This window comes from Centruroides vittatus, unplaced genomic scaffold (genome assembly GCF_030686945.1).
Source record: "Centruroides vittatus isolate TY-2023 unplaced genomic scaffold, ASM3068694v2 contig_134, whole genome shotgun sequence".
NCBI lineage: Eukaryota > Metazoa > Arthropoda > Arachnida > Scorpiones > Buthidae > Centruroides > Centruroides vittatus.
In genome coordinates this window covers 1,696,841-1,713,103 of record NW_027120852.1, presented here as the reverse complement: position 1 = coordinate 1,713,103, position 16,263 = coordinate 1,696,841, and the positions used below count along the sequence as shown (strand labels likewise).

The following is a 16,263-nucleotide window of genomic DNA, read 5'->3' as shown; positions in this document are numbered from 1 at the left end:
AATCGACTCGTTTCTTCTCGGTGACGGCAAGATTTACCCGTCGAATGAGGGGGTGGGAACCATACCCCTATGCGCCACCCTTCACGAGATATAAGCCCCCGAAAATTACCACACGGGTCACGCGACTACCGTGTTGACACAATTCGAGGTTCGAACGACGGGGTCGCGCAAGGGGAACTAAGGAAAGTGTACGCGCGCTTTCTTTGAACGGTACGTTCCCCGTACGGACACGGTGTCACGTGACCGGAAATAACGTAGCCGATTCTTTACAGGGTTATATTTCGTGAAGGCTCGCGCGTAAGAGTACGGTTCCTTTGACTTTTTTGTTCCCAGGGGGTCGCTATTCCCTCATTCAACGGGTGAATTGTGCCTCGGAGACAACCAACCGACGGATACGGTGGCTTTCGGGATACTGTAATGTTAATGGACAATTGGGAAATTTAGACGGAAAGACATCCGGAATCGATGCCCGTCTATCGCGTGCAATCTGCACTACGTCCATCGATTGCGCGATCGTTTTATTAACAGTCGGTCGTATATACCAACCTTCGTGGCTAATTCCTCGTCTTCACGCGGAACGATTTTCCGGCGTCCTTAAATAACTGTCCTTATCGTCTTTTTCACTAGGGCATTGGGAATCGCACCCGGAACAAAGTTGGTCGGCGCGTTTACTAATGACAACGATTAAACGTCGTCTACCGTTTTCACGGTAACGTTCGAAGCGCCCCTAGCGGACTTATCGACTCCGGTACGTGCTTTTTGCCGATTCTTCTACTTCGAAGACGAAATCGGAAGCTGCCGGGAGCTTTTCTTCCGCGGTTCAAACGACGTAATTCTAATTTTCTCGTTTAAAAGGCGGGTTTTTACCATACGTAAAAACTGCCGCGCTAGCGAATTTTTATTTTAGGAAATTTCCTGCCGATCAATCGGCACGAGTTACTGAAATACTTTTATTTGTAATACCTCCTCTTCAAATACACTTTCAGTTTTAAAAGCTGTAATCGTTGGCTCCCGGCCACCGGTACGCGCCGAAAAATGGGCCAGAGTATTAGCCCGACGAAGATTCGGCATTCTTCGCCCGTCGCGGCACAAATTTGGGCAAACGTAAAAAACGCTTTATGACCAAAATTTTGGGGCGGCCGACACCGACTGTCCGTAACGTACGAAAATATTTTTATTGGAAAAAATATTCCGACGTAAATTTGCGTCGGAACGCGTAAGTAAATACGTAACGCCGCGTGTGTATACATATAAATAGAGTAAACGCGGTACAAAGAGATTAAAATACGGGGCGGACGCCGCAAATCAGGTGGCGGGGTTCCGCGGCCCGGGCAGCAGCAGGGAAAACAGGTAGAGAGCCACGCAGATCCAGGAGGAGGCCATCTTGACCCAGACGGAAGCCCAGTTCCTCTCGAAAGTTCCTAGGCGCGCCGTTTCCGGGCTGCGGGAAAAGACGCAGAAAATTAGTAAGGGGCCGAAACTGCAAGCGCCCGAGACCTTAAATGTAATCGTACGACGCGAGCGGGTAATTTATCCGTCCGAGTAAATAAAGAGGTTGGGAGAGAAGGTAAAAAGAGAGGAGAAATACTGACCGGAACCAATGAGTCAGCTGCATCATGATGTAGAGGGAAGCCAGACCGAACATGATGTGGAAGAAAGAATAGCCGTAGACCACGTTGCCCGCCTCGTTTCGAATCACCCTCTGTCCTCCGTCCTCTTCCACTTTATGCCAGGCTAAATGCAAAAAAAAAAGCTCTTTTAAAAAGCCCGCACCCGCGCGTTTATTTTCCCGGACCAAAGTTAATTCGGCAGATTTACGTATTGCTCGGGAAGTACCGCCGATTACTTTACCTTCCCCCGGCTACTGTGAACGAGGGCCGAAAGCGTTTACCTTCGGAGCCGCGCTTTGTACTCGTCGTCGCCTCCCGGCCCACTTTTTAAATATTAAACGCGGCAAAAATGTAAAATATTACCTTTGGAAGAACGACCGGAACCGCCCGAACGACTTCTCTGAAATCAAAAACTCACGGCAATTAAGTATATTACAACAACTTCATTATATATATATATACATACACACATACACACTAATAAATTTGTTTACCTTACAAATATAAAACTTTATCCACACTTTTCGGATTTTCCGTAATTACGTGGAGTATTTTTATACTCGGTTTCGCGGCACGCGTCTTCTTCCCTCCACCCCTTCCTTTATTAATATTATATACAATCTGTTGCAAAATTTAAACACTGTTACCACGTACGAGCAATTATTCTAGCATTTCTACAAAGACGTTTTTATTAAACAAGTCTTTCGGACATTAAGGTTAGCGACTCGGATCACCGCAATCGACACGGTCACTTTTCAAATGTTAATAGTAGATCAATATTTAGTAGTCGTCGTATTGTGTAATTTTCCTATTCGAATGGCATTCGAATAGGAAAATTACATAATACCAGGATGCCACGTTTAAATATTTGGTCCGTTTTTCGCCATATTTCGTTAGTTGGCAGGTTACCGTTTGATATTCGGTAGCCAATGGCACAGTCTCTTAGACTTAACGTTAGAAAATAATACGGTATCCGAAAAGTTTAAGATGTATTTTCGATCGGTGTCTACGCGCCATTTCGTACCGTTCGAGTATGGCGATAAACGCGACCGCGGGAGGTGGGAATAACCAAACTCTTTATACGGTTTTCGTCGTAATGTTTGTTATATTTGACTTCTATAACTACAAAGGTTATCTTACGTAACACCGCGTGCCCAATCCGACACATTTTAAAAATTCTTTACTCCTCTACTGTACGCGATTTAAAGAATTTTAAAATGCGTTAAATTGGACACTCGGTGTCATAAACCCTTACGCGAGATAATCTTTGTAGTTATATACATCAAATACTGTAATATAATATAAGGGTTACAAGTAGGACAAAATGTAATAATCTCGATCTTATTTTCTACCCGAGCCAGGCCGGACTTACCCGCTACTATTTCGCTAAATTAAAGACCTGGCCGTATTATTAAAGTAACGGCTCGCCGTTCGATGGTAAGACTCGATTGTGTTTACTGTACTTTCGCGTAGACAAAAGAAAAACATTGCCAATTCGCCGATAGTTTTTATAGCAATACGTATTATAATTGCATTTTCTTCTCGAGAGATTTCGGATGGGTTGTCCGGGAGTCGGAAGTACGACACGCGAAAATAATCACGACGACTAGATTTAGATATTTTTAAGTTAACCCGGTCGTCCGGTCGAGGCGCGCGTAACGCATTTTCGCTAAATCCGGACTCGGTCCGAACTAAGATATCGAATATTTCTTTCTTTGCTTTTTCTAGTATTAATTGCAATAACTAAACACCGCAAATCCGTAGACTCTTACCCGTCGGGCAGAAGAAGGGCGAGTTACGACCGCGGTGGCTACCATCCGCCGGCGCATCCGGGCGAATTCCGCCCACCTACGGTACGTACGACGCGTGGAGAGGCGATTGTCCGATTTTCGTTTGGCGCTATTAAATATTTAGCTATTTAATGCTACGGTTAGCGTATTTCCCGAATTGTTTCGGCCAAAAAATATCGGGAAACGATTAAAATAGAAATGAAATTAGTGACTACGGGCACAAATTACAAAGACGTCGGTCCGTACCTTGGAAGTAGGAGTGGTAATTCCCAATCTGTAGGACTGATGAGAAGTGCGTAGTCTAACAAAGGAAAAAAGTAATAAGAACAAATTATAATTATTTGGTAAAAGCGCAATGCCAAAGTTCTCACGTGGAATAAAGAACCGTGGTGAACATTATGGCCACTCCGATGTAAGAGACGATCCATTCGTTGGTGTCGAAAGCCAGCTGCGACGGGCTGCAAGACTCTTCCGCTGCCTCCACCAGCGTCCGGTTTCTTTCGTAATTCTCCACGTAATCTTCGTCTTAAATAAAATACGTCTAAATTTAACACCGGTTCCGCCTAATGGCCGAAACGGGGCTCGGCGCATTCTCCCGAGATTGTTAATTAATATATCGCCATCTCTTACGCGAGTAATTAGCGGCCGTGCCACAAAGAGCAAATATAAAATTCTGTCGTAAATCCATTCGAATTGCACGGCTCGTTTGGGAATAACATTCTGTTTCTTGCCGGTTTCGAAAAAGAACAAATTCTAAAACAACCGATAAGAAACGTTTGGTAAATGGTGCAACGACCTTTGTTCTCCCGCTTCCGAATATCAAAAGAAAAAGGTTGGAAAATTGCGGAATAAGGCCGCATAAAAAAGACTATTCGATGGAGCCAATGGTAATCCTGTGGGACTAAATAATCAGTTACAAATTTAAAAATACGTAAAACCTCGTTTAGTTGCAAAGATTACGAGTTATACATCGCAACGTAAAAGAGAACGTACATGCGTGGGTAAAATACAAAATAGAACAACGTCCCTCGGTGATCGACAAACAGAAATAAACGAAATAATAGAACGGCGGTCATCCAACGTAGACGGGAATAAAATAAACATTTCCACAATCACAATTTATAAAAGTAAAATAGGAGAAGGGCATTTTTGAAAAGCTAAAAATAGAAATTAAAAAATATCGCGTAACTTTAATACCAGATAAATTAATTACGAATAAAAAACAAAACATTTCGGACACGTGGAAAGTCTATTAATTTAACCGTAGTTGCGCTAACGCGCACGGTTACGTAGGAGAAACCGGTAGAGAACTGGAAATTAGAACAAAAGAACACGTCGCCGCAATAAAGTACAATAACCAATCCTCGGCAGTTGCCGAACGTCGCAATATTAACGATTGCCAAATTGCTAAAGATTCCGTTAAAATAATTAACAAACAGAAAAATCGAAATTATGCAGTTAAAAGAAACGGAAAAAATTAATAACAACAATGGCTTATAATTACAGTTCTCGGTACCCTACTTTAAACACTAGAGTGGTATACAATTAAGTCAGTGCGAAAGGGGACGGGGCTGTAAAATGTATCTCGGAAAGTGAAAAATGTGGTTCTAGTCCGCGCCGGTACGGGGCTTTTCAAAAATGGATACGGTAAGGTAGTCGCGGTCAAAATGCGTAAATCAAATTCTTATCTATGTACATACGTATATTGGCGTGTCTAAAAAGATGCTCGATTACTTACGAGGGGCCGACGAGACACCAGAAGGTCCGAAATGCATTCCCCGGTTAATATAAACCAATAAACGTCGACGATTTACTTACTAATCGGGCTACGTAAGTCGAGTAGGCCTATTTACGACTCGGTCGACGACCGTTAATAAAACTAACGGCGGACGTCCGAGTTTCGATTTTGCTCCAAAGATGGCAGAAAGTAACGCTACGGCTACGGTTTTACCCGCGTATAATTACTTTTAGTTGTCAAAATTTGCTGGGCGGAGACGAAGAATGCGACGAGTTTTTAGCGCGTTTGGAAGACGTTTACGGTCGAATTACTCCCGAGTGTCCGGGTATTCGGAGAGAGTCTAATTATCAGAAGCCTATCGGCTTCCGGACATAAACCGAAACGATAGGAATGCAATCAAATGTACAGAAAACGAACAAGAACGTCTCTCGGAAGGTTTGTAGGAAAAACTGCCAAGACAGATTAGTACGGCCGATTCTTTATTTTCGGACAAGTTTGTAATCGCAATTTAAAATCGGCACGCGATCCAACCCTTCGCTCGACCCGTACCTTTTTTCCAACTGCCTTTCGAACATACCTACTCGACAATACCCGACTGCGGGTAAACCCCGCCGAAATACGGTAAATATTGTGGCCGTTCCGGACATTTTGGCATAAAAATCGTCACTATTTGGAAAATATTAACTATCCGAAATTTTTAGTATCGTATAACGTTTATTAAGTGAATGAGATTCCGACCACCAGAGAAATTACAATCTTTTAATGCCGTCGTTTCGATTAGTGCTAAAATACGGTTCTACACTATCGTGTTTTTCCACGCAAATGAATATAAATGGCAGTTTTGGAATACGGAGGTTATTTTACTTTCCTGGCTGTAGCCTATACGTAACCGGGGAAAATATTTCAATCGTGTCGAATTTGACCCCTCCGGTTTTGAGTCCCCCGAATCTAAAAAAGTAAAAATAAAAACAAAAAGAATCGTAAAATTGTGTGTGTTGGCGTCTATTTCGTTCGATATCTCGGGATGGGGAAAAGACTGAGAAACAAAATTTGCTACGGTAGCTTGTTTGTAAGGGCCATCCGATGCTATTAAATTTTGGTACTTAAAGGTCGAGTGTGGGGGAGATAGAGGGGTGTCGCGCGTCATACGTCCAGTGGTCGGACTCGTCGTCATTTACAATTTTTTATAAAACCCGCCCCTACCTTCGAAATTAAGCTTTTTGCCGTTTTATAATAATAATGTAAAACTTATAACAAAATCTCGTAACAGATGGTGTCTTATTCGATTTTATTCGTGACGAATGAAATTGAATAAGGCACCATAAGGCGTTTAATAATATAAATGTTATTTTTCAAATAAAATCTCGTAACTGCCCCGGGAAAGTTGCCCAACTCGTTAACGAATTTTTTTTATTATAGAATAACACACGTAATATGCGGAGAAATCAAAAATAAGATGGTTACGAATTAGAGAAATTCGTCCGATACGATATTACCTAGGGTTTATATCGGGCCGAAATACAGCGGAACCTCGCTTAACGAGCGCCTCGCGCAGCGAATATTTCGCGTAACGAGCGAAACAAATTGTAAAATTTTGCCTCGCTTAACGAGCAATGTTTTGCGTAACGAGTGACGAGGAGAGGGGAAGTACCGAATTGTGCGCACGCGACATGTTCCATCTGTCTGTTTAGCACTCCTTCCGCTAGCATCTTACCGTCGCTCGCGATCACATATTTTTCCAAACTTGTGTTCACACGTATTACTTATAAACATGAACAGCCATAGCCCGTTATATATATATATAGACGGCCGGATGGCCGAGCGGTAAAGGTGGCAGCCTACCGCTCTGGGGGACCCGGGATCGAATCCGAACGGGTCGAATATTCCCCAGGAATTTTTCGGGGGGTGGTCCGTTCGTATATGTCGGGCCCCGTCCCTCACCACCCGGTCGCCCCATTGTGGGCCTGGCCGAACCCATAATGGACCTTCTAAAAGAGACCCTCTAGTGCCCACAGGGCGGGAAAGAGTTAAAAAAAAAAAAAAAGCCCGTTATATAATAAACACGCCAAACGATACGCCAAATTCTTGGGTCATTAAATTTAATGACCGATTCCAAATTAAATTTTAGAAACGTCCGAATTAAAAATTAACTATTTATAATTATTGAATTTAATACGAGATGGGAACGTAACTGCCTACTTCTAGTCAAATTAATTAATTTCTAATATTTAATTATAGCCTTTACGTAACCCAAGAATTTGGCATATCGTTTGGAGTGTTTATCAAACATATTAGCTGTGTTTCTTTATTTTTGCAAATCGAATTCTCATTCCGCTCTAGAAGAAAAGACGACGATTCACGCTCCTTAACAGTGTATATTGTACAAATTTTTTTGAGTAAACGTTATACATAAAACATTTGAGTATTTTTTCGGCGTGGAACGCATTATCGTATTTTACATTAATTTCTATGGGAAAAATTGTTTCGCTTAACGAGTAAGACTCTGGATCGAATTATGCTCGTTAAGCGAGGTTCCACTGTATCGATGCGATAAACAGAGGACGAACAATATAAAGATGTTCACCAAATAGAGGTTTTAGTATGTATTAATTTGCTGCTTTAAAATTTATATATCGATCGGTATTTAAAACCATTTACGGGATGACACAAAAGCTATCTATAAATTGACGAAAGCAGTTTGGTCAAATTTAACTTTTAAATTTGACCGATCGATCTCCATTGCAGCCGTATGATTTCTAATTTAGTTTTTATAATCATCTTTAACGGAATAAGCCGATTGAATTATCTTATATCTCTATAAATAAATAACAATAAATTATATTATTTTAAACTTAATTACTGCTTAATAAAAATGAATACCTATTTTTTTTAATTACAAAAGCATAAAATTTTATCGAATTTCATTAGTTACCTCCTTTTCTCGGTTCGCTAGACAGAGCCGACCACGTTAGATAGGTTACGTACGCAGATATGATGGAAGATTGCAAGAGTCCGGCTCTGAAGTCCCCCGTACCTAAAATATACGGTCTAATTAATTGAAAACGTCTCTCGGACATTAGTACGAAAAACAAATCAAACTTTTGCAACGGTATCACCTTCGATTACCGGGTGACATCGCGGCTAGTAATGGAAGGGGAGAGAGTGGAACGGGTAGTCTGTTTCGGCGCGGAGCGCATTCTCGTACGGAGCAGCGACTCGGAGACCGAGAAAAGTAGAAAAGAAACTAGAGACATTCGAAATGTGGGTATGGCGGAAAATGCTCGAAATTACATAGACGGATAAAGTATACAACGGCATCATACCATAATACCAGGCAAAAAGCTGGCTAAAAACAATAAGGAAAAGAAAGGTCAATCGGATAGGCAAGAAGAAAAGGAAAGGAAGAGGAAGATGCCGGACGACTTAAAGGGTGCATCGGATACGAGAGAATGAGGATCTCGGTGTGGAACGGTATAATTGCGGGTTCGAACGTCTTAGATGGCAGTCTGCCACGGCTACGACCGTACCAAAGGCTCTTCTCTGCCCGCCTGGCTCGATTAATAAAATTTCTCCATAGACGACATTAAAAGCCGCTTGCTTGGCTGCGAAATATCAGTTATATGCCTGCAAAATATTACAACGAAATTTCGGCATTTCCGAGTGTCATCGTTTAGACACAAAATAAGTCAAAAGACAGGGAATTTAGGAACTAATTGCCTATTCGGTTTACGTGGGATTCCACTGGAAACGGTGCGGCATTCGGTATCTTTTTGTAATTCAAATAGTTCCAAAAAGAAAAGGAATGACTTTTCATAAATTTCCAAACGGACTAATAGAGAGAGAGAGAATGGGTAAAAGCAATTAGCAGACGAGGCTAGTAATTTAAACACATACTAAAATATGAGAAAATATTATTTTACATCTAGTAATTGAACAAACTATATCCTAAAGAGTTAAATACAGTATATTAAATAGGATAAATGCATCACCGAACGAATAGTTAAATAGCAGTCACGTTTTATTCGTGATAACTACGACGGACAAAACGAGCAAAGAAAAATACTAAGCCTACGAAACTTAAACCTATTTGGATTTAGCATAAATTTGCTTTTATTACGGACTTTTCGGGAGAATGATAAAAATAGACTGGGTTATTACAGAATACGCATTTGGGATGTTACACCCCTGGTCGGTTCCGTTTACAAATACCTAGAAATATAAACATTATACAATGTTTCGCATTATTTCATCCAATCTATAAAACATATTACAAATAATTATTGCAGGATAGATTTGAAGGTTTTTGTTATAGATGTAAATGAACGTATTAAAATACAAAAATCATTCAACTGTTTTATATAAAGATACGTAGAACAAAATTAAGATATATTAAAAATATATCGTGTTTCTTTTATAATTACTATGGCTTGGCTACAAAGCATTCGACTTTAAAGGAGAAGCAGAACTATACTAAACAGATCCTGTCCTATCTATAATTTTATTTGTTTATTACAGGTTGCCACACACGGTCGAGTTTTATTCCCGTGTTTAAATTTATTCTACCGTACGAAGGCACTTTTCTAATCTCTAAATGTTTGTATAATTGGGCCGCAATTTGAAAAAAATTGTAGACCTATAAATTCCCCACTGTCGCCTGTATGTTGTCTGTTTTTCCTTAATCTCGATAACAGTTAGCTGGATGAAAGACCAGACCGAATACGGAAATGGGCAACCCCGATTAACTATACACGAACTTCCCACGCAAACCGAAAGTCACGTTATCTCGATTGAAAAATTGTCCCCCCCCCGAAAGGTGTTAAATAGATGATCGGCACGGCACGACTCTATTGTTAGAGGAAAACTACGATGTACAAAGAGGCCAGACACTACAGTACTAATTTGAGGTGGAGAGCATATATTTTAAATGAGAGAAATTAAAAATTGTAACCCGGCATTGTGACCGTATGACAATAAATAATTGCTCGTTTTCTTTTAATGTCGTTCTTTCTTTTTTTAACAATTTTACACTATCGATTAATATTCCGCCACCCGTGTAGGAATCACTGCCGAATTTATTGTAATCGTATTTAACTGTCCGTAGATGTTCGGTTACTCTACTTTTACCTACATAACATTTTGGTATACGACTGCATTCGAATTTATATATTACGTTATCATTTAACATTACGTCATTCTTTTCTAAAACTGGATCTCTGGTTTTTTTTAATTGCTCTATATACGGAACAATCGAGTGTCCGGGCTACTTCGGTTCAGATAAATATAAACCACGGAAAGACCGAGGTGTTTCTCGGGACCAAACAATGATTTTTGTATTTTCGGGCACGAGATAAAGTCACAAAAACGTTTAAACTGTTGCACCTCAGGCTAGAGCTTTAACAATTTATGAAGACAAGTGTTCGAGGTGGTAACAATTTGCAGACTACCGCGTCATTACGTTACGCGTAGCCGACAAACATCCACGATACCCCAACTACCTCTCGCGAGAGACCTCCGCCACGTCATTTGGGAACCCGGTAGAGGTCCCTAAAAATGACATCAAAGCAACGAGATAGAATAAGATGGAGTGCCAGCAGCAGTGACTTTTTGAAGCCGATCGAAGAGAAGGACGCCACGAGAGTTTCGGTGGGTTAAAAGTCTTCCTTTTTCAACCTCTGAGTGGCGCTGTTGTCAACGCTGACTCGACAGATATGTCGACTGCTACTTTCCAATGAATTGTGGGTAATTGGTGAGACATTTGAATGGAATTATGGGAACCGAGCACTTCGTACTAGGGTTTCTCATTTCCCGGGAAATTTGCCTTCGGCGGGATTACGGAAAAAATAATTCCTTTTCCCGGGATGCAGTTGAATAAATAGAATTTCATACGAATAAAAAATATCAATACAGGAATATCAGAAATTTCAATAATTTAATTTATTTTCTACTAAGTAACTAAAAGTTTAGGGCCAATCTCACCCGTTCGGACGCAATAGGCTCAATTAATTTATGTTCTACGTTATAAGACGAAAGTAAAATAAAGCGTTTCATTGGGAGTAGAATGGTTTTCAAAGCTGCTCGAAAGAAGAGAAATTTTCTGAGATTTTACGCCTGTTTTTTGAAGATTGCTAACTCAGTTTCTAACTGCTCTTCGGCACTTAATTCTTTGTTTATTGCTCTCTGCTCTCGTCGTATTCTTGATCTCTCGGATGCTTCCAGATATGCATTTAGCTTGTCGGCTAAAGTCATTTCATTCGGTAGTGCTACAGTCTGTGGTTCTTGTACGTTTTTGCGTTCATTACGTTCACTAGAATCGGAAATAGCAGGTTCTCCAAAAAGGCCATCAAACATTTGTTCTGCCGATGAAATTATAATTGCCTCAGATAGTTGGAATGCGCTGTCACTCTCGAACTTCTTCTATATGTTTTCACCAGTGAGGTAAAGTAACAGTCCCATCAATTTTTCGTTTCTTCTCTCTTTTATGCGGAGAACAAAATATTCGTGTACTTTTTTAGAAAAAGCAATGTTGAATTGTTTCGGTTCATTCAAAACGAAAGAGGTAAAATCCTCCCATTGAAAGTAGAGTAGATTTTCTTCTACCTAGCTTTTCAACGGCTATTTTTAAGGGTTCTAGCGATGTCGCGATGTCACGAATTACATCGACTTGTTTTTCGAGGCTAAGAGTACTATTTTTATCTTCTTTCAGATCAAAGAGCTTTCGACACGGATGGTCTTATCTCGATATACCGTTCCAGCATAGCTAAAAGACTGTTCCATCTGGTTTTGCTTTCGGCCAGCGCTCCGCTGCTCGATGATGCGCAAACACAATACATAGATATTACACGAACTAACAAGTGGAGACTTGGGTTTTACAAGTCTCCACTTGTAATAATACGGAGAATGAAACCTCAAAATTTCTCTCTTAGGCGAGTCTTCAAAATGCAACTTTTCGTATAATAAATGGTAGAAATAAAACCTGAAATGATAAATTATTATTGAAATGCGAGATTTCCCGGGATTTTTCTCGTGGGGAATAAATGGCAGGAATCCCGGAAAACGGGATCCCGGGAAAGAAACCCTAGTTCGTACTGGAGTTGGAACGTGGTTGACGACGTCAAATTGTTGACTTCAATACTCCACACTCGCGTTGAAAATTGAAATGGCCCGAATGGCTTAAGAAATGACGATTTTTTTTTTACTTTAATAAAGCATTTTATTCGTAAAAATGCTTTATTAAACTAAAAAAATTGTCATTTCTTAATGTAAACCATAGACCACGTGACGACAGCCGACAGAACATGGCGGCGATGACTCGTGTGTCGCTACCCTGATATCTAAGTACTGTACTCTAGCTTATACTAATGCGACGTCATCGTTGGAAACCAAACAATAATAATAGAATTTGTTCGTCTCATTTAGAAGCTTGCTTCGGTTATAATAATGGTAGAAGATATTTACAACCAAATTCTGTTCCTACAATTTTTTCATTTCCTCCACATTTCCGAAAAATCCCTGCAAAACGTTCGGAAAGAAAACCAACATCCGAAGACCCTATTTCGGAAGCCCAAAAAGAAAAAAATTGCAAAGATAGAATACAAAGTATCAGTCTCTCCTAGTCGTGCGTATTGTTTGCCATCTCCAAAGAAGGTGCTGGCAATGTTAATTTTAACGAGGCAGAAATGTGAGCGGCTACAAAAGAACCTTAAATATAGCAGACAGTCTAATAAAAGAAATTCAAATGAGATTGTCGATTCGAAAAACATTATTCGAAGGCTCGGAAGAATGCTTTCTAAATCTGATGCTATAACAATAGAAAATAACTTTAATGGACTGCATCGCTATCTATTAATTAAATGTCGGCTTTTTAGTATGAATATCCAGAAGTTAAAAAAGTTTGCTTAAACTATTCGCTTTTATTCTAGTAAGGCGTACGAGTATCTAAGACGGTTTATTAAACTACCTGCTCCTAGTTCTCTGTCCAATCGAAATGGTCTTCTTATATTGATGGTAGTCCTGCGTCTTGGACTAGTCCACTGGTGTCCGTTACACATGGCCAACGAGGGGGTGAGGACGAACACTGCTTCGTTGGGACTAACGTTACTTCCTCGGGACAAATGCCCCGAAGTACCGGTGTCTCATCCTTTTATTCGGTTTAGTGCTCGTGCGATCTACTGTTGTTAGAGATGAAGGTTGATTTTGCAGGTGTTGGATCAGAGGTGATCCATTGATGACATAAAGATGTCGTTTGATTGCAGCTGCCATACCTATATTTCGTTGTGACCTGCGAGACTCCTCCGTTAATTCATTCAACGCTTGACTTTCACTCACCTAACAATCGGATGTTATCAATTTGTACTTGGCTGTTAGATTTCTCGTCCATTTGTTGATGGAAAGAGCGTCATCCAATTCGTTTTTCTAACAATCGCGACGGAGAATTAAGCTTTAAATTTTTTTTTATTTTTTTCACAAACTCAAACCTACGATCTCACAAATGTAAAATTTTTTTTAATGAAATATCATAACAGATGGCGCCACCAAAATTTTAAATATTGCCAAGAAAGTTAAGCAACTCATTGCTGGATTTTTTTACTTTTACATGGACCCACATTACATTTTGGGATTCCTTGTGTAAATTAATGGAAAATGGCAAAGTTTTTTTTCAAAATCAGCCCATTAAATTCTAAGAAAGAACTTGATTCTATAACCCCATAGAAGACGTGTTAGCGACCACGAAACATCACACAAAAGTCGCACGATTTGTGCAATATCACTTTGTTGCCCACACTCACGAAACAACCTTATATCTTGAAGACGAAGTCGTGGACTCCCAATTTTTTTATTGCATTTTTGTATACCGCATTGCAATTAATGGAAAATGGCAAAGTTTAACCAAAATCTATCAAACGGATTTTGAGAACCAATACAATTCTGTAACTCCCGCAGAAGAAGCTTCACTACCACTCTACTTCAAAAACCCTAGACTGGTACCCACAAGAGGTCGAGCACCAAAACAAAGACCTCGAGTGTGGTGGAGTGACAAAATAAAGTGGGTGGATTAAATTGGAAAACTAAAGCACTAGATGGGAAAAAATGGAAAAGTTTAGAAGAAACCTTCATCCAGCAGTGGATTGATAATGGTTGAATATAACCACAGTGATATAGATTACAGCTTTGTTGCTATTTTCACCTAATCTATCTTCAACTGTTCTTGATTGTTTGTATTTAATAAAATATACGATTTTATAATCATCACATATATATATATATATTTAGTATGTTATTTTTTTTTGTATGTGTGTAAGGACTCTATCGACAATTCAATAATCCAAAATTAAGTTCGGGAGCGTATTCTGCGAACGTGCACCCGAACATATTGGAAACCACTAGCAGTTAAAATTGATAAGACGTAGCTACATGACTAATGACTAGAGCAGAAATCATTCGGATGAAGCTAATGAATATATTGATCATTTTTACAATGGTGCATAGTATTTTTGTTTCTTTTTTTGTCCACTTAACTACTTTATTCCACTCTACTAGTACAAATTTCTGGGGAGAACACTGAATGTCATTAATCAATGTGTATTTAAACTTGAGAGACTTTTAAAATAAAAAACTAATGATCGTTCAATAACAAACTTACTTTTTTCTACGACGGGAAGTACCGAAATAAACGAACAAAGTAAACAAAGTCCACTGTTGACGCCGATGAAGATTTTATTGATGGTGCAACCTTCCCACTTCGTAAAACTTTGAAGAAGCATCAAAACTCCAATCACTACCATAGTGTAAATTACAAGTGCACAAAACACCATAACTATATAAGAAATAAAATATAAATTAGAATATTTTTATAATTTATATTTAAATGCATATTCAACACAAATTCAAATACTTTCAAAATATTCATAATTGTAACAATCACAAGCATAAAACAAATATTATATGTCTGTTCTGCAACTGTTCGGTTTACAGCATGTACTTGCCTGATTATAACTTTCATCCAAATATAAGTCATATCTGTAGATGGTTTAGAAAGAAAGGAAGAAAATATTTTGTTATTTATAAATTTAACTGTTAAAGGTTATTGGTATTCCTTAATAATTAGTAATACCAATTATAAATTCTATTTATTTTTATTAATAATTAGAAAATTAATAGCACTAGAATAAAACTATCTAAGCTTACTTCTCTTCACAACAGATGAAATTTTATTCTAATAACCTTATGAACTCATCATACTCAAGAATTATTTGAGTTCTGATAACTTCAAATAAATCATTTTTGATAAAAGTATATATTGCAAACTGTTCTTTTAAGAGTGAAATTAAAATTTAAGTTTGATTTTTAAAGTAAAATGCAACAAATAAAGATTTATAGTGAACAATATATACGTGGTACGATCCAAAAGTTCGGGGACTGCAGCAATCTACGACAACAAAAGCATGTATTTGAAGTTACAGCGCATGAAATGGATTCTACCAAACCACCTCTACGTGTTCGGGTTAATTTCACCCAGTGTCGTGTGATTAAACCGCAATCGCTGCCGTTTTTTTCCGGAGATAGTCACCCTTGTTCCGCAACATAACAAAAGTGGCGTTTTAAGAACAACCTCCAACATTAAATTTTGTCAGTGTTTAGGTAAAACACCCACAGAGACTTTAAAATTGCTAAGAAAGGTGTTCGGAGATTCTACCACGGTGAAGTCAAAATGTTGGATGTTGTTCTTGAAATTCCACTTTTATTATGTCGCGGAACAAAGGTAACTATCTCCGGAAAAAAACGGCAGCGCCCGCCGTTTAATCACATGACGTGGGTGAAATTAACCCGAACACGTAGAGGTGGTTTGGTAGAATCCATTTCATGCGCTGTAACTTCAAATACATGCTTTTGTTGTCGTAGATTGCTGCAGTCCCCGAACTTTTGGATCGTACCATGTATAACGAACTTCTATTACCACAAAATTTTTTCCAAAACAAAAAACAGACAACTTGTCTTTTGCAAGCTTGTTAATTTTGATATTAGGGGCCATCCATAAATTATGTAAGGGGTGAGTGAGGGTCAAGGATTTCTTACGATTTCTTACTCGGGGGTAGGGGGTAATAGATCTCGTCTTACATAATATTCT

General features: G+C 39.2%; 1 protein-coding gene across 3 annotated transcripts in view; it reads right to left on the bottom strand.

The window, feature by feature from the left end:
• Positions 1-936: 936 nt before the first annotated feature.
• The window catches only part of LOC136990728 (serine incorporator 5-like), a 217,367-nt gene continuing 202,040 nt past the window's right edge, over positions 937-16,263 (bottom strand). For all 3 annotated transcript variants that reach the window (XM_067289152.1, XM_067289151.1, XM_067289153.1), the window contains 7 exons: positions 14,779-14,952; positions 8,071-8,172; positions 3,772-3,925; positions 3,647-3,701; positions 1,974-2,010; positions 1,593-1,734; positions 937-1,441 (listed from right to left, as the gene is read on the bottom strand). In XM_067289152.1, coding sequence (XP_067145253.1) covers positions 1,306-1,441; positions 1,593-1,734; positions 1,974-2,010; positions 3,647-3,701; positions 3,772-3,925; positions 8,071-8,172; positions 14,779-14,952 — 800 coding nt within the window. In that variant the 3' untranslated portion in view covers positions 937-1,305. The remainder of the gene's footprint in view (positions 1,442-1,592; positions 1,735-1,973; positions 2,011-3,646; positions 3,702-3,771; positions 3,926-8,070; positions 8,173-14,778; positions 14,953-16,263) is intronic.